The sequence below is a fragment of the Cynocephalus volans genome, chromosome 10, assembly GCF_027409185.1.
Source record: "Cynocephalus volans isolate mCynVol1 chromosome 10, mCynVol1.pri, whole genome shotgun sequence".
Lineage (NCBI taxonomy): Eukaryota > Metazoa > Chordata > Mammalia > Dermoptera > Cynocephalidae > Cynocephalus > Cynocephalus volans.
The window spans coordinates 1,715,522-1,741,946 of NC_084469.1; the positions used below are offsets into that span (position 1 = coordinate 1,715,522).

General features: G+C 44.9%; 1 protein-coding gene across 1 annotated transcript; it reads right to left on the reverse strand.

The window, feature by feature from the left end:
• Positions 1–4,574: 4,574 nt before the first annotated feature.
• LOC134388145 (tubulin gamma-1 chain) lies at positions 4,575–9,825 on the reverse strand. Its single transcript, XM_063110954.1, has 11 exons — positions 9,557–9,825; positions 9,162–9,274; positions 8,790–8,957; positions 7,717–7,785; positions 7,171–7,250; positions 6,587–6,713; positions 6,265–6,351; positions 5,994–6,143; positions 5,389–5,541; positions 5,144–5,305; positions 4,575–4,956 (listed from the first exon to the last, which is right to left on the reverse strand). Exons 1-11 carry the CDS (start codon positions 9,603–9,605, stop codon positions 4,759–4,761), a joined length of 1,356 nt encoding a protein of 451 aa, XP_062967024.1. The 5' UTR covers positions 9,606–9,825; the 3' UTR covers positions 4,575–4,758.
• Between the last annotated feature and the right edge of the window lie 16,600 nt (positions 9,826–26,425).

Sequence of the window (26,425 nt, forward strand, 5' to 3'; positions counted from 1 at the left end):
TATCCATATTTTTTAAACAAAAATGAAATACCACTGAATGCTTTTTCACTTCACACTAAATGGTACCAATTTACTCTTCAAGCCAGTTCCAAACTAACCATCCTAAAATACAGATTTCATCACATTCCTTCTCAGCTCAAGAATTTGCAACTGCAATTCAGGCCACAGGAAACCTCTGAGCACTTCTTAGACACGGGGTGTGGCAGAAAGAATTGATTGGGAGCCAGAGGACCTGAGGTCAAGTGTGTCTTTCACTTAACAGCTGTGTGGTCTTGGACAAGTTACTTAACCTTCCTGAGCCCATTTCCCTATGATGATAAATGACAAAAATCCTCCCTCTAAGGGCCCAGATGATTCATGCTTGAGAAAGTGCATCATGCAGGGTAAAATGCTGTACAGATGGCAACAATGCTACTTCCCCTCTCCAATAAAATTGGGAGCCTCTTTAAGTTGGGTTCATTAGGAAGCTTAGTGATGGGCAACTCGGTCTCTGTTTTTAATAAAAACTTGCTTAATTTATGAACAAATGTCTACCAGGCCTTAATTCAGCCCTAATCCCTCATACATACTGCTTCAAGATTTTCCAGTCATTCTCTGTGGTGTTCTTTAATTTGGGGTGACCAACTGTCCTAATTTTCCTATGACTGAGGGAATGTGGGCATTTCATTTTTAAAACCAAATCTGAGGGGTTTCTCAGGAGTCAAAGTTTCAGTGCTAAAACCAGAATGAGTTGGTCCCCTATTAATAACTCAGTAATGGATTTGAGGGTTGGAGGGAAGAATGGCTACCTCCAGCTTCCATGGCCAGCATCACTAAGATAATAATGCCAGTGAGATATGAGGAGGACATTTCCAACTGGGTCTCATGGGTTGTTGGACTCTAACTGCCGGGGCCTGTAGCTTTGCAAGAAACTTGATTTTACCTCTTACACTGTGGTTATTTGGCCCTGTGGAATTTAATTAAAACTTATAAATGATGAGTTGGTTAACCAGAATGTCGGTTGAAAATGTTTCGTTACTTTTCTAGGGCAGCCCCTTCCCTGCTTAAGATGCCTGAGAGGGAATGGAAAGGGAGCAAGTGTTGGAGATGGGCATTGCTGGACAGTGTACTGTATGTTGGATTGTAACCGACTCTCCACTGAGTGCCCAATTCTAGGGAGATCTAGAATGTTTGCAAACTGGCAGAGACCATGGATAAGGCTTACTAGACTGACCCACCAAACACTTTGTCCAGTGTGTGTGCCCACTGTGCTTGTCACCTCTTTACCTCATCTCAATATGCTTCCCAAAGTTGCAATCCGTAAGTTTCAGATTCCTTCACACAACTCTGTTTTTGGTTATGTGCTTCCTGCTATAGATTTGTCTCATGCATGTTCGAGAGTCCCTGGGGTCACATGACAATGGAGTGTTCTGGGAACATTGCCTTTAAATGGCTAATTTCCTCTTATTCCTTTAGTCCAGAAAAAGTTCCTGTTCCAGGCTTGAGCATTCTGCTCTCTCTCCAGCTTTTCCACAGCAACGCTTGTCTCTCAGCAGGGACAGTTATCTCTGTGGCTTGTAGTTTCTCAGACCACAGGGACTTTTCAATACCAGCACCACCTGCTGCCCTGATTCCCAGAGGCTTCCTTCCCTTTCCACCTGGCCTCCCACTGCCCTCTAGTTGACACACTTTGGGTTTTGCTGCTGGCCAAGAACAGGGAGGGGCTGCACTGGTGTGGGGTGATGGTTGATCTGGAAATAGCCTTGTGGGAGGGACCTGGTTCTGAAGTTGGCATTGAAGTGTGAGTCTGTTCTTACAATGCCTGGTGCTCAGCAGTCAGAAAAAGGAGACATCTTTGCGGATCCATTTCTCCCTCCCAGGGTATTTATTCACCCCTCTGGGTTGGTGACTGTAGTACTATCTAGACATGGCTTTTACTCTGGACTACCTGGGTATTTCTTCCTGCCTGGGACTCTACATTCTGCCTAACAGAATCTTGCAAAGGAGGACCTGCTTGTGGCCTGGAAGTGGGCCAGCTGGCCATTAATATGTACCAGCCTCTCTACATTTGCCAGCTCATGACCCCCACTCATCACTAGCTATTCCTGCACATGCCCCAAGTGAAGAAAGGTTGGTCATCAGGGGCGGGGGCAGTTAAGGGAGAGAACTGAGACCAGGTACCCAGTGGTGCAGAAGGAGGAAGTGAAGCTGAGAAGGGACCAGGTGTACACTGGTTTTTGCTGAAGTCATCTTCCTCCCTACTGAGAGAACAGGCAGCTGGTTGATACCAACCAGGCTGGCTCTCCCTGAGTCAGCCCCCTGCAGACACTGGCAACTGATAGTGACAGCCTGGCTGCTTTGACTGCAATGGTGACAGGCTTGTGGCCTCCCTGCCATCCCTCAGGCAACCCAGGGCCTGGCTTCTGACTGCCTGTCTGTGCATCAGTCCTACAAGGATCCCCTCTGTTCATAGGGGTCTGACCTGTATAGTGCTCACTCTGTTCACATGCAGAGCTTTATTAAAGATAAATGGTTCATGGGAGGAAAAGTATATCCCCAGGCCAATAGTGAGCAAGTATGCTCTAATGTAAAAAGGGGGGGGGATCTCAATTTGCCCAAAGTTCCTCAGTACTCTTCAGCCCCAGTAAGAGTGGCAGAAACTTGCTTGGGCTGGTGTTTCACCCTTGTGCTGAGCTCTGCCAGCCCCAATCCTTCTGATCCACTCAGCCTGACCCTCTGGTTTTGACCCCAGACATCCTGAGGGCAGGCAGAAGTTGCCAATTACCCTGACTTGGGTGATGGGGACACTTTGTAGTATATTTAGGCCAGTTGAGGCTGACACCCCTTACCCCCACTCCAAGGATACAATCTACCCTCTCTACACAGGTATTCAACGTGCCACAACCTCTGACAATCATGAGCTCATCCAGGGGCTCCAAAAGTCCTCAGAAATAGGATGATTCTACACCAGCCTATAAACTATCACAAAAGGCAGGACAGTGCAATGGTTAGGAACACAGATACCAGTCAGTCAAACCAGGGTTTGAATCTAAGTCTGTTGGCCTCAGTTTCCTCATTTATAAAATGAGATTAATAATAACGTCTACCACTTCGTAAGGTTGTCATGAGGATTAAACAAAAGAATGTACTTATCACAGTGTATGCATGCATATTAGCCATCACTGTAATCCTCACCTTTAGGGTATATAAGACCCTAATGGGGCCCGGACAATCCACCACAGACTAAGAAGAAGCTGCTTTGCCCTTTCGATCCTGAAGATTTAGGCTCCTAAATCAAGTACTTCCCTACAGTCTTTGACCAGAAGTGGAAGTCGCTGTCCTTTAAATAGACCATCTGAGAACAGAAATATGGTGCCTTAGCTGTGGAAAAACTTTTGACCCTGCTTGCAGTCCAGGTTTTCAATTTGGCCTCTTGAAGAAACAGAGCACACCCGGGACACTAGGCAGGAACAGAGGGCAGCATTCCCCGCCTGGAAGCAGGCAAGGAGCATGCCAAAAACACCACTTCCACATGGACGGCCCACCACAGCCACGGCTGCTGCAAAAGTGGCTCAACACAACAGTAGCCAGAGCCACCATGCAGGCAGCCCACCAGACACTCAACTGCAGTGACACAAGGAGAGTCACCAGCAAAGACCAGAAAAAGAGGAGGACATTTCTCTCCTCAAAGCCCACTCCAGCATAATAGAAGCAACTGCTCTACCACGCCCCTGCTTTTCTTTCTTTCTTTTTTTTTTTTTTTTTAAGATGACCGGTAAGGGGATCTTAACCCTTGACTTGGTGTTGTCAGCACCACGCTCAGCCCGTGAGCGAACCGGCCATCCCTACATATAGGATCCGAACCCACGGCCTTGGTGTTATCAGCACCGCACTCTCCCGAGTGAGCCACGGGCCAGCCCCTTGCTTTTATTTCTGATCTTAGTAATTTCTGTCTTCTCTCTTTTTTTCTTGGTCAGTCTAGATAAAGGTTTGCAAACTTTGTTATTCTTTTCAAAGAATCATAAATAAATAAACAAACAAACAAACATACATTATATGGAAACAATAAAATAAAAGAATAAATTTGTCCTCTTGACTTGATGTTCCTAGACTCCAGCTGCCTGAAACTAGTGGATCTCCTGGACTGTCTTTCCAGCACCACCCTGTTTGCAAGAAGCTTAACGGTAGCTGGTCTGATTCCATTGCTTGCCCAGGGCCTAGTGGTAGGGGTGGTGGCCTCAGGCCCACAGATTTTGTAATCAACAGGACTCTCTGATGTGGGAACATGAAACGGGTGGAATGTTCACCTAATATAGTGACTTGTGAGAGGCAACTGGGATCCAAAGGGGGCCAGACAGAGAACAAGGTAATATCTGTGGGCCTATTCACCCTGGAAAGGAATTTCAGGTAGGTCAAACCCCACCTGTGTTCTCCAAAATTAGGCAGAAGGAAAATCTGGGGGAGACCGTTTGCTCAGAGTTGAAGATGCTAGAAATGGGGAGGGACTCCATCAGAGTGATGGTAAAAGAACAGGCATCCCCTTGCCCGGTTTCTAAAGCCTTCAAAGAGACCAGTGACTTCATTTATGTCCACTGCTTTATTAAAGATAGTCTCATAAGAGGAGAAGGAAACATGTCCCCAGGCCAACAGAGAATGTGTGTACGTGTGTGTATGAGAAAGAGACGTGTGAGGTCCCTGATCTGTGCTCTGAGGGGGTGGTCAGTCAGATGGGGCCTGGCCCAACCAATAAGGCAGATGAGGGTCCTTGTCCTGGGGGACTCACTGCTCCTGGGTGCCCCAGGAGATGTAGTCTGGCCGTGTGGCTGCATGGTACTCATCAATGAGTTGCTGCACAATCTCCCTGGACGTGTCCATCTCATTAAAGTTGTCCTTGAACATGTCCTCCTTGCGGAACTGCTCCAGGAATGCCTCCCGCTTCCTCAGCTTGTCGTACTGACGACAGGTCCTTTCAAAGAGCTTGGGGTAAACAGAAAGCAAGGGCGACAAAGAATTTTGAGAAACAATGTGGCCCAGAGAGCCAGGAAATCAAGGCTGGGCTGTACTACAGCAAAAAAGCTGGAAGCAGGGGCAACTGGGATGGAGAGAGGTGAGTCACAATCAGGAAACCAATTAGGGGAAAAGAGGTGCAAACTACGAGACTCACCGAGGAGATGCTGGTGTGGTTGGCCATCATCAGACCGCTAACACGGTGGGCTGAGGGCAGGTAGGGAGACTTCCTGGACAGGGCCACCTGGATGCTGGCTGGGCCCCAGGGGATGAAATTGGCCAACTTCCGTTCGCGGATCCTCTGCAGGCTCTTGTGGACCTGGGGTGAGCACAGGAGTGGTGATGGTAGCCTCTCCTCTAGGCCTGCAGGTTCAGGGGTTAGAACTGAGGGGCCTCACCCACCTGGGTGGGGTCCACCTCTCCCTGGATGATGTTGAGGATGGCAATGTAGCAGTGGTTGGTCTGGCGGTCCCGGCCTGTGGACACCATCACGTTCTTGGGCTGTAGCAGCCGCCTCATGACATCTAGGACCGTGGTCTTCCTTACGCTAGCCACCTGATGGGACAGTGGGTCACAGGGACCAGGCCAGCACTCAGGGCACAGTCCATTGATTCATGGACAGAGAACAGCGGTCAACACATGTTCCCGTCAGACTCGGGGTAGGAGGGTCTCTGTGGGGAATGTCTTTAGATTCAGGTCTGTACTGAGTCTCTGCCACAGGATTACGGTCTTAGCCCTCCTCCGCTCAGCAAACTCGTGCCCTTGTGCAGTAGCAAAACCCAACTCCATACAACCCAAGCCCTGCAGGAGCCAAAGGCAGAGGGAAGACAGGAAGATGGGAAGACAGAGAGCATGTCAGCAAGAAAGCTGTAGATCTGTGCCTGAGCGCAGAGCCTCTGGGAGCTGCAGAGGGCAGCTCCTGGGGTAGTGGGGGGAAGAGAGAGACTAGGTTGGGGCCTGCCAGGTCCAGGGCCAGCCTGGCCTGGGCCACTGAGGGTTGCTCTTACTGACTGGTCCGTGGTGAGGGGGGTGTAGCCGGTCATGAGGAAGTGGAGCCGGGGTGTGGGAATGAGCGAGGCAATGAGGCCGATGAGGTCGTTGTTCATGTAGCCAGGGTAGCGCAGGGTGGTCGTGCTGGCCGACATGATGGTGGACACCTGGGGGCAGGGGTGTCACTTCATAGGCTTTGGCCTGGATGAGCCTCCCTTCCCCAGATGGCCCTCCAGCAAGGAGGGTGTCCAGTCCAAAGGAGTCCAGGAGTGGGTAGTGGGTGCTCACCAGCTGGTTGATCTGGGAGAAGGACGGGTTCTGGATGTGCAGGCGGTCTGTGGCGATCCGGTTCAGGGCTGTGTTGTCCAGCACCACCTGGGGGGACAAAAGAGGGTGGCAGATTTATGGGAACAGTGAAAATAGGAAACCCGCCTGAACTTAGGCTCTGAAGCTTAATTTCCTTTGAGCCTCATGGCCAGAGAGTCCCATCTAAAAGGGACTTGCACAGGCCTATGGCAAAGGAGGGCTCAGAATGGGCTTTTTAAATGCATGAAGATGAATAAGTCGACAGGGACACTGGGAGTGGGGAAAGGTAGCATCCAGGACTCACCACACAGTCTGCGTTCTGGGTCAGCCTCTTGAGCGTGAGGAGTGAGTTGTAAGGTTGTACCACCACGTCGCTCATCTCATCCTGGTTGGGAAACACTGAGTACGTCTGCACCAGCTTCTTGGGGTACCTGGTGGGGGTTGGGAGAAAAAGATCAGGGCAACAGACTGGACCTTGGTGAACATGAGGTTCCCCAACACCTGTCTGGAAAGCAGCTAAATCTGGAAGGGGAAATTGGGTGGGTCACAGGATCAGTAGAGAAGGGAAACTTGACTTTTGGAACTCTGTAACCCCCAAGGGAGAAGGGCAGAGAGACATCTAGAGAGAAGATCTAGAGTTCCAGCTCCTAATCTGGCCACACTCCCTGGACCTTCGTACCTGGCCCAGATCCTAGGCTCCAATTCCCACCACTAGGAGTGTGATTGGGTTCTCAGTTGTTGTAACTTCACTTTCTTCACTATAGGAGAGACTAGAAGGGCTCTTTCCTACTCCAGCACATAGGGATGTTTATCTGCAGGGCCTCCCAGTCACTTGGGAAACCAAGTTGGAGGACATGTCTCCTCCTAGTCCCCCAAACACAGACTTACCTGTCATTCAGCCGTTCTAAGAGATAGGAGCCCAGGCCAGAGCCTGTCCCCCCAGCGATGGAGTGACACAGCACAAAGCCCTGCATGGAGAATGGGCAACAGTGTCCAGGTATCTAGTAGCAGAATTTCAAACTGGACTCACCCCCCACAATTTCTTTTTTCTTTAAAGATGACTGGTAAGGGGATCTTAACCCTTGACTTGGTGTTGTCAACACCATGCTCTCCCAAGTGAGCTAACCAACCATCCCTATTAGGGATCGGAACCCGCAGCCTTGGTGTTATCAGCGCCACACTCTACCAAGTGAGCCACAGGCTGGCCCTTCACCCCACAATTTCTTGGACTCCTATCTTACTGAGCCCTTCCTTCCCCTACGGTCCTTTTACATGTACAGCTTAGGAGACTCTGCCTTGTCTCCAGCAAGGCCCAGTAGCTTCTGTACAGTGCAAAGGGTACATGGGTGGGTCTTGTGCTGAATAGATAGCTTCTAAAGGGTGTTGCCAAGACTTCCCTATGTCGGCTCCCACCAGCATTCCTGGGACACTTACCTCTAGACTGTCACTACCATCTGCCTCCCGATCTATGATGTCAAAAATGTCTTCGTGGATCTTCTCTCCCTGTACAGACAGACATGGGGGGGGGGGGGTCAGAGTGGGATAGGACCATGTGATGAGGGTCCTGACCTCAGAATAGCCACCCTTGATTCTCCTTATAGCACCTGAAAGTACTTTTTTGTAGCATAGGTGCCCTGCCTTTTATTTTTAAAAGATGACCGGTAAGGGGATTTTAACCCTTGACTTGGTGTTGTCAGCACCACACTCTCCCAGTGAGCTAACCGGCCATCCCTATACAGGGATCCGAACCCTTTGCCTTGGTGTCGTCAGCACCACTCTCTCCTGAGTGAGCCATGGGCCGGCCCCTGCCCTGCTTTTAATCTACATTGAGAGGCAGTACAGCACAGTGGTTAAAAGCAAGCACTCTATACCCAGACTACCTGGGTTCATACATTAGCTGCAGCCCATTTAGCTGAGTGCCTCTGGGCACGTTATTGATTTCTCTATGCCTGTTTCCGCTTCTGTACAATGAAGGTAATAATAGAGGTCCACAGACCCTTATCTAAAATCCTTGGAGCCAGTTATGTTTTGTAATTCAAAATATTTCAGATTTTAGAAAGATAATATGGTACATATATGTATATTAAATAAAACCCCAGAGGAGATCTGAGGTGCATTAATCAAATACATTAATATTTCTGTAATGAAAGGTATGAGTAATAACAATAAAATGGACAGAAACTCTAAAATAGTCTGTCTCCATTGAGATTTGGTTTTGCTGCTCTTTTGGCTTCAGAGCTTTTTGGATTCTGGAAAGGCAGATAAGAGGCTGTGAACCTGTAGTACCTCCGAGGTTTAAATAAGTTAACACATGTAAAGCACTTAGAATAGCCTGGCACACAGCACCAGCTAGTGCAGGTTCTTAATATTATGTAGTTAACTCCCTGCAGCCATGTCTCTCTCCTTCCAGCTCTCATACATCCTGATCTGGTTTCATCTCTCTGAGAAGTCACAGAGCCTGCGGCCACACAGGGACTTGTGGGCCCTGCCAGGGAATAGCAAATGACCTGGGAGAATCCACTGGCCCAGTTGTTGCCAGCTCCTCCTCCATGCTCGGACAGGTAGATGTTCTCTGGGTTGTACAGCTTGGCATAGGGGGAGTTGAGGATGGAGTGGATCACCCGGGGCTCCAGGTCCAGCAACACCGCCCGGGGGATGTAGTGCTCATCGTCCGCCTGTCAAGGGGAGTCCGGGAAGGGGCCCAATCGGCTACGACCTGCCCAGTCCTCAGTCCTCCCAACACTGGCTCCTGCCGGCCCTCCCTCCTCAAGCCAGCCGCCTGGCCCTTTTGCCCAGCGGATTTCCCAGTACCAGGCCGCTGCCCTTCCCTTCAGGGACCCCCGGGCCACGGCCGGCCCTGGACAAGTCGCTGGGGGCACCTGGTAGAAAAAGACGTCCTTGCGGTCAGTGCCCTCGGTGGCGAATTCCTCCACGATGCCCTCGGGGCTGATACCATGTTCGGCGCACAGTTGTTTCCAGAACTCGAACCCAACTGGGAGAGAGGGGGAGACACCTGAGTCTACTTGAGTCCTAAGGCCTGAGGAGCCCAGCTGTAGGCTCAGAGGCTGTCACACTCAAGGGTGGACCCAAGACACCTGGGTCTCTGAGCCATCACAGCCCAGGGCTGAGGCACAGCTCTCGGTCTGGGTCATCATACGCAGTAGGGCAGGAGACTCATGGAAGGGAAAGAGGGACTAGTGGATGCCGAGCTCTTGGGTAGGACCGGGAAGAGGCAGACCCAGAGACCGGAGGGGCTCAGGGCTCGCTTGCTCACTCTGGTTGCCGCACTGGCCCAGCTGCAGCGTGATGATCTCCCGGGGCATTGCTCTTCAGACGTGGGCACGCCAGCCCCGGCCCTGCGGGAGTGACGACTGAGACGGAGGCCTGGCAGCCGGGCGCGCAGGACGTGGGGAGCGCGCGCTCTCTCCGTCTTTTGACGCGCGTGCTCGGTTTGCGCGTGTGCTGTGTCGGCCTCCACTAGGCCAACAGGCCAGGGAGCCCAACCTGGGAATCATTTTATCCCACAGCAGTGGCGGCTGGAATTCAGCACAGGCGCAGAATGAGGCCACGCCCCATCCTGGCCACCGCTCCGCGCCTGCGTGGTGAGACGGCGGGGGCCGCAGGGTCGCAACCTGTGGGGGCGGGGAGGGGCGGGGCTGGGGAGGGCGGGGCGGGGCTGCGGAGGGCGGGGCGGGGCTGGGAGGGAGGGGCGGGGCTGGGGAGGGCGGGGCGGGGCTGGGGAGGGAGGGGCGGGGGCGAGGTCGATGAGCTGGACCAGGTGAACGGGGTCACCTGAGCGGCTCTGCTAGGTTGAGGGCCTGGATTTAAGCCAACTTTATTCTTTTAAATTTCTATTTTTGTTTATTGCGTTACAATATGAGTATACATAAAATTTACGGCTTTAACCATTTGTTGTAAGTATACAGTTGCATGATTTTACATGCGGTGGCATTGTTCTGTACCATCTCCACCATCCATCTCCAGAACTGTTTCACCTTTCCAAAGTGAAACTCTGTGCCCATTAAACAGTGACTTCCCATTCCCTCCTCCCCCAGCCCCTGGCAATGAGCATTCTATTTTCTGTCTCTATGAATCTGACTGCTCTAGATCCCTTACATAGGCAGCATCATCATAAAGTATTTGTCCTTTTGTGTCTGGCTTCTTTCATTTAGCATACTGTCTTCAGGATTCCTCCATTTTGTTTATCAATTCATCCCTTAATGGACACGGGTTGCTTCCACCTTCTGGCTATTGTGGATGATGCTGCTTTGAACATGGGTGTGCAATTATCTGTTTGAGTCCCTGCTTTCAATTCTTTTGGATAGATACCCAGAAGTAGTAGACATGGTAATTCTGTTTTGTTTTGGTTTGGTTTTTTTCCCTGGCAGGCTGGTGTGGGGATGCAAATCCTTAAACCCTTGAGGTTGGGATTATTAGCACCACACTCTAACCAAGTGAGCTAACTGGCCAGCCCGGGTTGTTTGGTTTTTGTTTTTTTTCCAGCTGACAGGTTTGGTGATCTGAACCCTTGACCTTGGTATTATAACACCATGCTCTAACCAACTGAGCTAACTGGCCAGCCCTCTAATTTTCTGAGGAATCTCCATACTGTTTAACACAGCAGCTGCACCATTTTACATTCCCACCAGCAATGGACAAGGGTTCTGTTCCATAAAATTTATAGGTTTGGACTGAGCTCCTGCACTAGGCCCAACAGACCAAACTAAAATGGAGTCACATGCTAAAACCAAATTGTTTATCTGACTTTCTCAGGAATCAGGAGAGTTAGTAGCCAGATCTCTAAATATACCAGTTTTAGCCATCAAGGTAAGGAAATTCCCTCTGCTTTAGCCTTTTCAAGAAAAGTAACTTTGAAACAACCAATCTGTCTTTTGTTTTCTGTTTCTACTTCTTCCATCCCTTTTCTGTCTATAAATTCAACCTCCTGTGCTCAGCTCATTGGAACACTCATTCTACTTTATAGAACGAGGTGTTGCCCAGTTCTAGAATAACAAATACAGTAAAAGCCAATTAAGAACTCTAAACTTGGGCTAGCTGGTTAACTCAGTTGGTTAGAGTGTGGTGCTGATAACACTAAGTTCCAGGCTTTGATCCCTGTACCAACTAGTCACACACACACACACACACACACACACACACACACACACACACACACACACACACACACACAATCTTTAATCTGAATTTGTTGTTCTGATTTCATCTCCACCAACACTTGTTACTTTCTGGGGTTTTGCTTTTTGTTTTTAAAAAGATGACCAGTAAGGAGATCTTAACCCTTGGCTTGGTGTTATCAGCACCACACTCTCCCAAGTGAGCCACAGGCTGGCCCCCCAGATGTTCATTTTTAACAGTTCTGTGGATGCTGAATGGGGCTTTGCAGTTGAAATTTCCAGTTATGATCACAACTGAAATTGATTGACTTTTCCTTTGTTACTGACCTTTTTTGGGATTCTTTCTCTGTGAATTGCTTGTTCATACTCTTTGCCCATATATTTATTTATATATATATATATATATATATATATATGTATATATATTTTGTTGTTGTTGTTGTGTATAGGGATCCGAACCTTTGACTTTAGTGTTATCAGCACCATGCTCTCCCAAGTTAGCTAACCAGCCAGATCCCTTTGCCCACTTTTCTATTGGGTTCTCTTAGACATTTGAAGATACTCTACAGATTTATTCTTTGTTATATGGGTTGCAAATTTCCTCTCAGTCTATGGCTTGTCTTTACACTCTGTATATGATGTCTTTTGTCATAGAGAAGATTTTAATTTTAATGTAAAGTTTACCATCTTTTCCTTTATGTTTTGCACGTTTTATACCTTGTTAAACCTTTCCCTATCCCAGTGTCATACAGCTATCATTCTGTGTTTTCTTCCAAAAGCTCCATATTAATTTTGCTTAAAGACCCCATAGGTCTTTAGTTCATCTGGAATTTATTTGGAGGCCTGCTGAGAGATAGGGATCTATTTTATCTTTTCCATAGGATGGCCAATTGTCTCCGAACCAATTATTTAAGAGTCGGTGCAGCCTTCCCCACCCCCTGGAACATTGCAAGCCGGCTCTGGCCTCTCTTCCGCTCCACTGGTCTGTCCCTCTGTCCCTGTCTGGCAGGCTTTCCCTGGGAACCACTGCAGAGGCGCTGGCAAAAGCACCACCGCCAAGAGTCAAGCTCAGACGAGATTTTTGGTTTTCTTCTCTCTTTCATTTTTTCTCTCACTCCCCCACCCCCCCGCGCCTTTTTTTTTTTTTTTAAGAGAACTCGGCCACCGTCCAGCTCCCGCAGCCCAGTCCTCCGGGCTTCCTTGGAAGGCTCTCGCTCGCCCCACACCCGCCCCCGCCGCGGCCCCCGCAGCCCCTCTCCCCTCACCCCACCGGGCCTCCCGATTCACTTCCCCCGCCTCTGGCCAGGACAAGCTCGAGCGTCCCCCAAGAGGACCCCGCAGGCTCGCCCTTTCAGGGAGGGTCTGGCTGCACCTTTTGAGGTTTAAGGGTGGGGGCAGCTCCTTCGTTAGGCTTGAGCCTCCCTTCCCCCAGCACAACCGTTCCTCAAGAGCTGGCTGTGTTCAGAGGCTTGGCCAGAACCTTCTCAGAGTCTGCCCAGGTGAAGAGAAGGCTTCAGGGATCAGAGTAAACTTGCCTCCCCGCCATGTTTTACTCGCCGCTCCGTTTACTTCCTTTAAAATAAGCTTCAAGCAGTTTATGAGCACTTGGGAAACAGGTTAAGTTTCATCTTTTCTTGTGATTAATAACAGTGCTTTGCTCCAACTTGTGGTGTCCCAGAAGTGGGAAAACTTTCTTCAAATCCCAGTTTATAGGCAAGCAGGTTAGGACATGTGAATTTATCAGAGTTGGAGAAGTTGCGCTGTAAGTTTCCTCTAAAGAAGCCATCTCTGACCAGCTGCAGGCTCCTCTCTGCCCTCCTAGTCTTGTAGAAATGGGTTGGAGACTGAGATGCTTATGTACATTTGCAGAGCTGACTGTAAATCCTCCCAGGTATTAGCACGCTGTGCTTTCCATGTCTGCTGAGAATGGACCAACTGACATTAGTTAAATGAGGTGATGCATGAGCACTTAGCACAGTGCCTGCCTCATAGTAAGCACTCGACACATGTTAGCCAGTGTTACTATCATCACTAGATGCAATCGGAACTGAAGTATTCCTTGGCTGCTGCTGCAGATGAAATATTTTATTCAGGGTAAAAGCAAAATGAGTTGTTGCTTTAAATTATTATTATTATTATTTTTAAAGAGGCTAGCCAGTTAGCTCAATTGGTTGGAACTTGGTGCTGATAATGCCAAGGGCCAGGGTTTGATCCCTGTACCATCCAGCTGCCAAAAAACAAAACAAAACAAAGAAAACCAAGTGCTTATCCCACAGATTCGGTTTCAGATCTAACTATCATTGAGGTTGAACAGAAGGCCCAGGTTTGTGGATTTCAGATACAAGGTCTTAAGGTCATTTACCCATAGCTTGATTGTTGAATGTTGACTTTAATTTGCTTGGCTCCAAGATCCCTGATCCAGGTTATGATAATGTAGTGGGAGGTGTGTTCTTTTGTCTGAGGCCTTCCTCTGCCTCTCATAATAAATGCAGCATTTGTAAACTAACAAGTTTGTTAAATGTCCAGAGCCTTTATTAGACATCCCAGGTTGAATAAAACAGATTTCTGGATGCACCTTCATTTCTGGCCTTTCCTGAATGCTTGGTGCAGTATGTCAGGAGCACAGGTATCTTGTGGAGGTGAGCAGGCAGAGGTGTGAGATAGGGAAATGAGGCTATGCCAGGATCTGGGAGGAAGAGTAGTATGCATGTCATGCAAAAGCAGCTAATTTGGGTCCAGCCATGGCTCATTTCGGAGAGCGTGGTGCTGACAACACCAAGTCAAGGGTTAAGATTCCCTTACCGGTCATCTTTAAAAAAAAAAAAAAAAAGGCAGCTAATTAGAGCTGCTTCTAGTCATGAGACTGGGATCCTATGACCCCAAGGAATTTAACTTCAAAATAAAGGGAAGGAAAAATTAAAACAATGAAGTCATAGTACTGAAGCTCTTTATGTGAAGGGAGTTGTGCTAAATTCACATTTTGGTTATGAAATAGAGCAAAACAGGCTGTTTCATTCCGTATTGTTTTCTCAGGGAATAGGAAAAAGGAAATAAAGCTCAAAGTAATCCTGTTTGTGGATCATTTTCTCATTCTTTCATTCTTTCATTATGCGCCTATGTTATACACTGCACACTGCTTTGAGCTGGGGTAGTAGAGACAGCTAACCAAAACCTCATGCTCCTGTGCAGGCCTCGTGGTCATGCGGAAAGGTTAGCGCTGAGTGCAGAATAGGGGGCTTAGCTTTTGGTGGTGGGGGTCGGTGGGGGGAGTTGTTCAGGGAGTGGCCAGAGAATTTGGGAAGACTCTTTGGAGGAGGTAGCACCTGGCGCAAGTCTGGAAGGTCTGGTAGGAATTGGTCAGGTGGAGAAAATGGAAGGAGGTACAAATCAGTAAAAAGAAAACACTCAGAAAAAAATGAGTAGGGGGAATAAACAGTTGATGATACATAAAAAAATATGAAAAAGATGCTTAGTCTCACTAGTAATCAGAAAAATACAAATTAAGGCAAAAAACTGGATGAGCACAGATTTAAACGATTGATAATATCTAGTATTGATGAGGATGTTGAGAAATGGTTGCTTTTTATATACTTTTTTTGGGGTGGCTGGCCAGTATGGAGATCTGAACCCTCGACCTTGGTGTTATCAGTATATACTATTTTTATGCACTGTTAGTGGTAGTGTAAACGGATACCTTCTTGAGGATAAACTGGCAGTTCTCTTGATATGTAAAATAGACAAAACCTTTGACCCAGCAATTCCACTTTGAGGAATCTATCCTACACAAATGCTAGGATAGGTGTGCAAAGATATATGTACAGAAGTGTTTGCTGCAGCAGTGTTTATAATGGTGAAAAACAACCTAGATGTCCATGTGTTCATCAATAGAGGTATGGTTAAATAAATGACGTAAATCCCTATGAAGGAATACAAAGGAGCCATTTGTGAGAAAAATAAGGTAGCACTGTCATTCGCATAGAAAGGTGGCCAACACATGTCAAGTGGCAAAAACAAGTTACAGAGCATTATGCATGCTTTCATGGCTTATGACAAAACCAAAACTAAAATACTTTTGAGTGCATGTGGAAGAGAAAAAGTGTGTGTGTGTGTGTGTGTGTGTGTTTGTGTGTGTGTGTGTGTGTGTGTGTGTGTGTGTGTGTGTTGGGAGAGGTAATGGTGTGTAAGAAGCAGCATGTGCACAGGCCAAGATGTTGGAGATAGCATGTTGAGTTTAGAGTGAACACGGAAAGTTTCACGTAGTGAACTGAAGAAGGTGGCAGGGACCAGACCCGGATATGCCCTCTGGAGTAAGAAGCCACAGAAGGATCCTGAGCAGGGCTGGGACAGAATCAGATTTGCATTTTGGAAAGATCTGGCATCAGTGAGACAGGCATGCTGGAATGGAGCAAGAGGACAAGACAAGAGGTAAGGTTACCAACCAGGTCCTTACATGAATCCAGGCATGACATGAGGAGGGCCCTTCCCAAGGACAGAGAAGAGGGTACAGATTCTAGAGATACTGAGTGGAGAGACTCTGCAATGTTCAAGATGATGGAACACATCATGGGGGTGAGGGAGAGGGAAGAGTCTGAGCTGACACATTTCAGTCTTGGGGCATTGAATGAAGGAAGGGCCATTTACTGAGACAGAAGGAATTCAGGAGGAGCACACTGGCACAGGTGGAGTTGGAGAGGCCCAAGGGATATCCAGACGGAGCGAGGGGTCCTAGAGCTACCCCTATCTTGAGGAGAAGTAAGGTCTAGGTGGAGAGCCTGCTGTACCTGGGTGGTGGTAAAAATCACAGGCATTGTTTTGGCGGCTGACTAGTACAGGGAACTGAACCCTTAGACCTTAGTGTTACAAGGCCGTGCTCTAACCAATTGAGCTAACCAGCCAGTCCCCACAGGCATTGCTAAAATACAAAAGTACATTCCCTTACCACCCAGGTGCCAAAAAAAAAAGAAAGAAAAAAAGAAAAAATAACAATAAATTTAGGTTAAAAAATCTGAATTGGCTTTTATTTGCGATTCTAGAATTGGGCAATACCTCATTCTATAAAATAGAATGAGTGTTCTGATAAGCTGAGCAGGGGAGGTTGGTTTTATAGGCAGAAAAGGGCCAAGGAAAGCAGAAGCAGAGAACAAAAAGCAAATTGGTTGTTTCAAAGTTACTTTCCTTACAGGGTTAAAAGGGAGGGGACTTCTGTATCATGCCGGGTCAGGTAAATTGGGCCCCTTTCGATTGGTTGCTGTGAATATCCAGTTTTTGGTTTTGTTTGTTTGTTTGTCTTTTTAAACTGGCCTGTTTTAGAATTCACTTTGCTTATGTGGCACCCAGCATCAGTGACTCCATTCTGGTTTGGTCTGGTCTGCTGGTGCCTAGTGCAGGAGGCTAGTCCAAAACAGTGGCCTCCTATAAATTTTATTTAACAGCATGAATAGGGTCTCCCAGGGAGAATGCATGGTGTGGGATTGTTCTAGATTGGAAAAAACCTGGAATAAAACCTGATATGATACAACACTTAAGAAGTAGGAACAAAAGTTGTACGGCAAAGAAAAACAAAGGAGCAAGCAATAAAGTAGAAGAAAAACTAGTGTGTACCAGTAAGATCTGTTCGTCTGCCCTCTTCATTTTGGGCAGAGCCCTGATTTTGTTCTGCGTTCCACCCTCCCTCCAAGTGGTTCAACAGTAAATCCTGATTAATACAAGCCAATAGTGCTTATCAACAATTTCCTTGCCAGGGACTGATTTAGGAAGGGACATATGATGCAATTCAGGCCAATGAGATGTGAGGAAAGACTTCTGGGGGCTTCTGGGGAAGGTCTCGCTGGTGAAAAATAAAGAGACTATATGGGAAGAGACACTCTTCTTCAGCTACATGTTGTCATGTTTGGATATGGCGCTGGAATTGCTTGTATTGGGGTTCTCCAGAAAAACGGAACCAATAGGATATAGATATATGCAGATACATATACATATATACATATATATATACATATATACATATATATATACATGTATATATACATATGTATATATGAGGAGATTTATAGGGCCGAGCCCGTGGCACACTCGGGAGAGTGCGGCGCTGGGAGTGCAGCGACGCTCCTGCCGCGGGTTCCTATCCTACATAGGAATGGCCGGTGTGCTCACTGGCTGAGTGCCAGTCACGAAAAAACAAAATAACAAAAAAAAAAAAACCCCAAAATACAAAAAAAAGAGGAGATTTATAGCAATTAGGTCACTTGGTTATGGAAGCCAAGAAATCCCATGATATGGTGCTGACAACACCAAGTCAAGGGTTAAGATCCCCTTACTGCTCATCTTTTAAAAAGTAAAAAATGGGGAAAATTAAAAAAAAAGGTCCTTGGGTGCCCGGTGACACTGCTGAGCCTTCAGATTAATCAGGCTTGGAGTTGCTCCATATCTCTTAAGATGTGAGATGTATTTTAACCTTTGGTTTAAGCTATTTGACCTGTTTTGTTTTGTTTTTTTAACTCCCAGCTGAAGTCATAGCCATAGGGAAGGATACGGCCAGAGCCTAAGAAACAGAAAATTCCAAGGAGAATATGCTTTGGCATCTGAGGCTGCAGGGAGATGAGTAATATGGAGATGGAAAAAGGTACTACTTCAAATTTGGGGACCATTGGTGTCTTTGGTGAGAATAGTGGCCCTGGGCCATGGAGTAAAAACCAGATTGCAAAAGGTTACTTACCCATATACACAGTTGACACTAACAAATATTTGAGGAATCATAAAAGTGAGAAATTAGTGGAAGATACGGATGTAGTCAGGAAGTACAGACTTTTTAAAAATAATTTAATTTAATTTAATATATTTTGGCAGCTGGCTGGTACAGGGACCCAAACCCTTGACCTTGGTTTTACAAAGCGGTACTTTAATCAACTGAGCTAACTGGCCAGCCCCTGTTTTTATTATTATTATTATTATTGATTGATTTTTTTTTTCTTTTTCTTTTTTAAAGATGACTGGTAAGGGAATCTTAACCCTTGACTTGGTGTTGTCAGCACCACGCTCTCCCAAGTGAGCCACGGGCTGGCCTTTTTATTTTAATTTCATTTTTGTTTATATTTTTTGGAGTATAGACTTTAAAACCAGTGTTTTAATCTGGGGTCCACAGATCCACTCCAAGAGAAAGACGGCTAGAATTTAGGGGATCCTTGAACTTAGATGAGGAAAAATAATTATTTTAAAAAAATCTTTATTTTCACTCCCCTCTTACTAAAGTTTAGCCTTTCCATCCATTATGACTGCAGGCATCATATTTCAGTAGTATTGGCAATACCTCTGACTCTGGCACCTGTAAAAATCACAGTTATTTGTATATCATATTACAGTTCATGCAGATGTTACAAAATATTGTTTATAGTCATCACTACTTGGAAAATACAGGGGTTGTTAGACTCATTTTGAGACCTTGTTATTTAATTCATGAATAAAGGACACACAAAAATAAAAAAGCACATGTATTATTATGTCAAAAACTTGTCATATAATTTTAAAATATTTTCACAATTGTATATAATTGGTTTCCATGGTAATTCTATATATATTATTTTATTCATTCAAAAAACTTTATCCACCAGACTGACAAAGGCATCCATGGTTTGAAAAAGTTAAGAATCCTTGGTCTAAAGTAAAGGAGACAAAGGGAGACTTATACAGCAGAGGTAGGAATGTAGTGTCTGGGGAACTTAGCTTTTTAGAACACAGGAGACGCTTCCATGTTGAGATACTGAAGGGACAGATAGGGGATTTTGAAAGCCAAGGTCCCTGAGGAGGCTGGAGCTGTTGGGATGCAGGGCTCAGGTGGAGGGATTAACTACAGGAAGGAAAACTTTCCCACAATAAAAGGGAGGAAAGGATGAGTGTAGATAAAAATAAATGTTTCAGTGGGGTGAGGGGAGGGGGGCAGGAAGTTGAGGGGGCTTCTGCCTGATGGCTTCTATTTTCACTGTCAGGTAGGAGTGACATTATCTGTCTAGAGTGACAATGAGAGGGGAGGTAGATAAAGGTAAGAAACAGAAGAGAGGGCTGACAAGGACAGCCCAGGGGCTGGAGAGGGGTTGGGGAGGTTAGAGGCCACCTGGTAGTCATGGCAACTGCTTGGGACTGCACTGCTGGGCTGCCCAAGTGTAGGAGTAAGAAGGCAGAAAGTCAGCTACAACCAGGGCCGGGTTTTTACCAGCAGGATGAAGTGAAGATCAGGGAAATAAAGGAGGGATGGGTCAGGATGTCCGGGCTGATCCATCCTTAGAGAAGAAGGCGAAGCCAGGAAAGCGCTGATAGCGTAGGCAAGTGAAATTAACATTAGGAAGAACAGTGCAGCAAAGGGAATGAGAAAATGGAGGTTCAGGAAGTAATGACACAAGAATGAGCCAAGTTTAAGGTTAAAGAATAGATCGTGGGATGGCAAGGGCTGCAGTCTGGCCAGAGTGTGGGTGTAAGGTACAGAAGAAGTAAAGGGTGTTGGAGGTGAGGAAGTCAAGGAACAGCCAGGCTAACCAGGACCATCCATATGCATATAAAAGCCAGCTGGAATGAAGGTGAGGCTTGGCGTGGAGAGGAAAGTCTCTGGAGAATGTGGAGGAGCGATTCAGAAATACACAGATCATCGGAATAGAAGAAAGGGGTGAGGTTGGGTAGCATGTGCCTCAAAGAAGGGGGATTTTTTTCAAGGTAGAATAGTCATGGTTTAAAAGTAACAATAAGTAACTGATGAATAGCTGGAGATTAAAAAAAATAATAAAAGTAGCAATAAGGAGATAAAGAATGTCTGCCCACCATGGGGTGGAAAGTGGGGAACGCATGCTCCTGCTGTGTAGCCAGGTCTTCAAACACCCACCAGCCTTTAGTGAAGAGGCTAGAGAGGATCATACAATTTTGGACTAGAGATGATCTAGTATAGTGGTTTCCAACCCAGGAAGATAGTCCCTTCCCATGCTCCACCTCAACCAGGAGAAATTTGCAAACCAGCAGAAGCCTTTTTGGTTTTATCACAATGATGGTGGTTGGCGATAGGGGCATTTGATACTGACAAATTGCTGGAGGTTTAAAAAAACTTAAAAAAAAAAAGATGCTAAATGCTCTGCTGTATACAGGACAGCCACATACAATGATGAACTGTCCTGCCCTAAATGCCTACATTTAGTGCATTTCCTGCATTTTACAGATGATGAAAGTGGGGTCCAGAGAGCTGAAATGTCTACTTAACTTTTGGGAGCTTCTGCAGTCTTGATGTTATATTAAGATCTTGTGTCTGTGTCTGAGGTCTCTATGGCAGACCATGCTGGTGGGGGAATCCAACCTGTTTTCCCTAGTTGCCTATGGTTGCCACAGTTCTAGCCAATGAGATGTAAGCAGAAGTCATGGAGTGGGACTCTTCGGTAAACTTTTTCGAAAGGGCAAGTGCAGCTGCATGCCCCTTCCCCGTTTGCTCTGCTTCTTTCTTTCTGCTTGGAACTTGGTTCCACAGCCGTCTTGTGCCCATGAGCACAAAAGCCACACATTAGTGATGGTGGAACAGAAAGACAGCAAGATCACGTGTCCTTGCTGACTTCCTAAGAACTGCCCCAGCCGTGGACCGCTCATCTCTGGACTTAATGAGTGAGAAAAACAAACCACTACTTGTTAATTGGTTGTTCTTATGATTGCAGCTGAATGCATTCCTACTTGATAAAGTCATAGAGCCAGTTAGTAAGAGCTAAGGCTAAACCCAGGTTTTTGCTTTCACAATCTAACACGCTTTCCTTGACAGCAGTGATTCCCAGTGTGGTTCCCAGACAGGCAACATCAGCATCACCTGGGAGCTTGTTAGAAATGCAGAATTTCACACCCTACCCCAGACCTTCTAAATCAGGAACCTTAAGGATGGGGCCTGACAGGCTAGTTTAACAAGCCCTCCAAGTGATTCTCATGCAGCTGAAGTTTGAGAACCACGGTTCTATAGCCATGTTCTTCATGATATGGTTCCAGACCAATCGTAGCAATACATGGGGGCTTGTTAAAAATATAACATCTCAGGTCCCACCACAGATCTTCTGAATCAGAATCTGCATTTTTAGGAGATCCCTGGGTTATTTGTATGCACATTCAAGTTTAAGGAGCCCTGCTGTACATTATGCTGAATTGAGTCTTTTTATTTCTCTCATTGAAGTAAGAGCACAGAAAAGATACATAACTGACCAGGCTGAAATTACACATTCAGGATTCAGCTATGCATGTCACTCTATATAACAACATCTAAACATTTTAAAATTTAAAAGATAAAATTCACAATTGAACTTTCACACTTTTAATTATGGACATTTAAAAACTTTTCAAAGGGTTAGCTCAGTTGGTTAGAGCGTGGTGTTCTAACACCAAGGTCAAGGGTCTGGATCCCCGAACCAGTCAGCTGCAAAAAAATAAAATAAATTAAAATGTAAACTTATTAAAAAGTGGCGAGAATAGTGTAAATATATAAATCTATGTACCTCATAATTGACTTTATGGTTGGTTTTTTTTTTTCCCCCTGGAAGCTGGCTAGCACGGGGATCCAAGGCTGTTCTCTAACCAACTGAGCTAACCAGCCAGGCCTCACAGCTGATTTTAAATGAAAAACTTATCTCCAGTATACATTGGAGAAGACTCTTTTGGGAATGACTTGAACGCTAAGGTAAATCTGTGCATGCCACCAGAGCCTCTGTGAAAGAAATCACTCTGTATTTTTAAAATAAATGATCGTGTTTTGCTATCTTTATATCCATTGGAGAAAGAATAGGGGCACATTTAAAATTTTTGATTTTACATTTTTTTGTGTCCACTTGTTTATACTATTTATTGGAATTTATATATTTCATGATGGCATCTTCAGGATTCGGTGACTGTCTTTAGTTCATATTCACATTATTCTTAATTGCCATGTCCTTTTCACAGTTGTCAACAGCTACAGTTTCAGCCATAGAAAGTATGATCTTAGCCTTCATTACAGACTGCCTCAGAAACACGTTTTGCTAGGCATGCCTTCCTTAAAACGTATTTGTTTAACTTTTTTTTTTTTTAAAGGGGATCTTAACACTTGACTTGGTGTTGTCAGCACCACGCTCTCCCAAGTGAGCCACAGGCCGGCCCTTGTTTAACTTTTTTAAATCTTGATATTCTTTAAATATACCTTACACAAAAGTAGCTTTTAGAAGGATAGGATGTTTTTGTCATTTCCATTATCTGTTATGTCCCTTTGTATAGAGATTCTGTCTAGTGGCCTTGTTACCACTGTGCATTATGATGTTGATTTATTGTGGTACGGTGGCAGCATGCTAGAGCTGGACAGGACATGGAGATCACTTATTAATTAGGCCTTCCCAGCCTTTCCCCCATAGTGTTCACATAGAAAATGAAGATGTACAATACCCCAAGGAAAGAGAAGGAAAGAGGCAGGTTGCTGCAGAGGGGCTGCCTGGAGGCTCCAGCCACAGAGCTGCAGGGTCCAACCCAACACACCTATAGCCTGTTGTAGGCACACTAACCTATTTCACCTTTCCTTTCATGAATGAGGAAACTGAGGCTCTTTGCTTTTTCAAAAATTTATTTGCATCATCTACAAATAATAGTATTATTGTGCATGGTCTGTATTTTCCTTTTATGGGAACATTGTATGTTTTTTCTCCTTCTTAGAGTAAACATGATTTCTGTTTAACTCATGATCTATTTGTGTTGGTACTTTTGTCAGAGTTTTTATCGAAGATCCTGCTGTCCCAGTCATTTGTGCTTCTATGCATTCACAGATAGTTTTTTCTGATGAAATTTAAAAGATTTTTCCAATATGGCAAGATATTATATTTCCTACATACTGTTATTTATTTTATATGGCAGTTGGCCTGTACAGGGATCTGAACCTGTGACCTTGGTGTTGCAAGGCTGAGCTTTAACCAATTGAGTTAACTGGGCAGCCCTCTATATACTGTTTTAATGTTATTATATTTAATAAATTGATCTTTTTAAAATCTGGAATTAAACTATTATTCCTTTATTTGTAAAGTTTCCATTGTTTTTATATGTATGTTGAAATTTTTAATCCATTTTGACTCTACTGATGTTTATTATTCTATAAATACATCTCTCCAGCTGTGCCAGCCTAGCTTCTTTGGCTAATGAAAACTAGGAGATTGTTATTAAAAATTAACTTGACATGGTTTTAGTTTCATGTTCTCTCTCATTTTGGTTTGTTAAATCAACAACCCAAGGGCTGGCCCGTGGCTCACTTGGGAGAGCGTGGTGCTGACAACACCAAGTCAAGGGTTTAGATCCCCTTACCGGCCATCTTTATATAGGGGGAAAAAAAATCAACAACCCAAAGTTCTTTTCTTCTTTTTGAGGCTTAAGCATTAACACCCCAAAGTTCTAGAATAGTTATTTAGCAGTTTAATTGAAAATGGGAAAATCCATCAAGAGTTCAGATTCCTGTACTGGCCAGCTGTAAAAAAAAAAAAAAAGAAAGAAAAAGAAGAAGTAAGAAACAAAATGGGATGATCCAGGCTTTTTAGCACATCTAGGACATTTTAAGTCCTTTTGGCACTTTTTAATGGTTTCTCTTTGTTCTGGATGTCTTGTTTTGTTAACCATAGCCTGCCTGCCCCTCTGTCTCCTTACCTGTTCAGCCTAAAACTTTGGCTATTGCCCCAAGGGCTCAGCAGGTCTCAGACAATCTCTTTGTGGAAGCTGTCTGGATGGGCCTATGACTTTTCTGAGGATTCCGTAGTGAGAACTGTCAGAATTTCTTCCCTTGCTTGCTTCAAGTCCATTTGTAAATGAGTGATAGAAGCAAGTCAGCTAGTGAGTTTTCCGGATGGACCAAGACCAAACAGGTTGGAGCAATCCTCCCTAGCTGAATCACCCTGTGCTCATAGAAAATAAACCAAGGAACCCTGGAAACAAACCTGTGTGCACTTCCTGACGTCCCTCTGCCATAGTTCCTCCATGGCTCAGGAATGGCACATGGCTCAGGGTGTTTTTCTGTTAATCACATGTTGAAGCAAAGTTGTTCTCAAACTGTTCTCACGTGTTGGAATCAAAGTGACTTTAATCCTGTCTTCCCTAATCTAGATAATCTAAATAATCCTATCTGTGTGACATGGTCCCTCCTCCATAGCCTATCTAGAAGCATTTGATAGTACAGAGAAAAGATTTATACTCTGGTAACCTTTGCTTTGTTAATGTGGAGATATCTTTTTAAAAAATTTTTTTGAAAGGAAGAAATAAAACTGTTTAATTTACAGGAGACATGATTGTACATGGAAAATCCCAAAGAATATACCAAAAAAAAAAAAAAAAGAAGGAAAAAAGAAAAATAGCTCCAGAACTAATAAGTGGGTTTAGCAAGGTTATGAGATTCAAGGTGCACATACATAATAAGTACATTGCATTTCTTGGTTGAAAATTTTGAAAAACTATTTTTAAAAACTTGTATATGTACATAACACAAAAGTTATCATTTTAACCATTTTAAAGTGTACAGTTCAGTGGCATTAAATACATTTCGATTGTGCAACCATTGAGAGGTCTTTTTTTTTATTGGCAGCTGGCCAGTACAGGGATCTGAACCCTTGACCTTGGTGTTATCAGCACTAGGCTCTCCCAAGTGAGCTGACCAGCTAGTCCTGAGATGTCTTTTTAACACCAAAATTTTTGATGATGACTAAACGTATATACATATATATATGATGAAGAATTGAAAATGGAATGGCGAAACCTAGTATTCTACCTGGACTTATACTTCAAGATAAAATAGAAATCTAAGCAGTGAGTTATGCATGTGATTGACTTCCCAACCAGTCTGGATGTGGCAGTATCAGATTCCTCACACTACCTTGGGAAGATAAGAAAAAACTAATAAATATTTTAATAGAGGAGGACACAGTTTATTCTTTGTAAAATAATAACCCCTACCAGGTTTTAAACATTACCGCATCAAAATATATTTATTGTAGTAAATATAGAAAATACAGATAAGCAGAAAAATAAAATAACAACTTGCAAAGATTGATATTGACCTTTTAGGAATTCATAACCCTGTTTCTTTCAGTACTTAAAGACTTAGATAGTGTTAGCTGGTGCTTGAGTTAATTGTAAGCCACAATGAGCAGACTGTGGTTTAATAGCATCTTAGGGTGACTATTGAGTTCCTGGCAATACAATCAATAAGGTTTTATTTCTGGTTTTATTTGAAAGAAAATCTTACGATGGATTCATTTTAGGTGTGTCTGGGTTTGGTCTTTTTCCTTCCTAAGTGATGTGTCTGCTACATCAGTTGGTTAACTATGTGTATGGCATAAGAATATGCTGTAATGTGTTTCTGCCCTTCGAATTGGAAGAGCCTTGATATTATCAAATGTTAGAATTGGATAATATAAAGTCTGATAATGAGAATCTGGCTTCTATTCAATTTGAAAGAGTGGTGTTGGTGCCAAATGGTGAGCCGCCAATGGTGAACTCCTTCTTAACTGCACCTGTGGAGGACCTGCGTTATGTACATTTCTCTGAAGCAGAATGTCAAATGGCCTCTGTGTCCTTCTGGAATGCGTTACAATCTTAGAGTAACAGACTTGTCTAGAAGTCGAGTCCTTTATTTTTCAGACCCTAATGTCCCAGACACAGGTGCTCTCCTCCCAGTACCTTGTCTGACTTTCATTAGAGCCCTAATCACACAGTGACCTGATGAGTTATTTACATTAACACATAAACAATACAGTGAGAAATTCTTCAACTGGATCATATCTTGCATATCTCTGTTGTCTGCAGCACTTAGCACAGTACCTGGAACTTACTAGCTTCTCAATAAATATTTGTTGAGTGAATGAATGAGGAAACTGAGGCTCAGGGACTGGAAATGACCTGCCCAAGATCACAGATCTAGTTAGTAACAACATTCTGAGAGGTAGGTTATGATAACTTTTAATTACATTGCATTGCTTGAAAACATAATCAGAGGCCAAAATTGCGCTGAATGT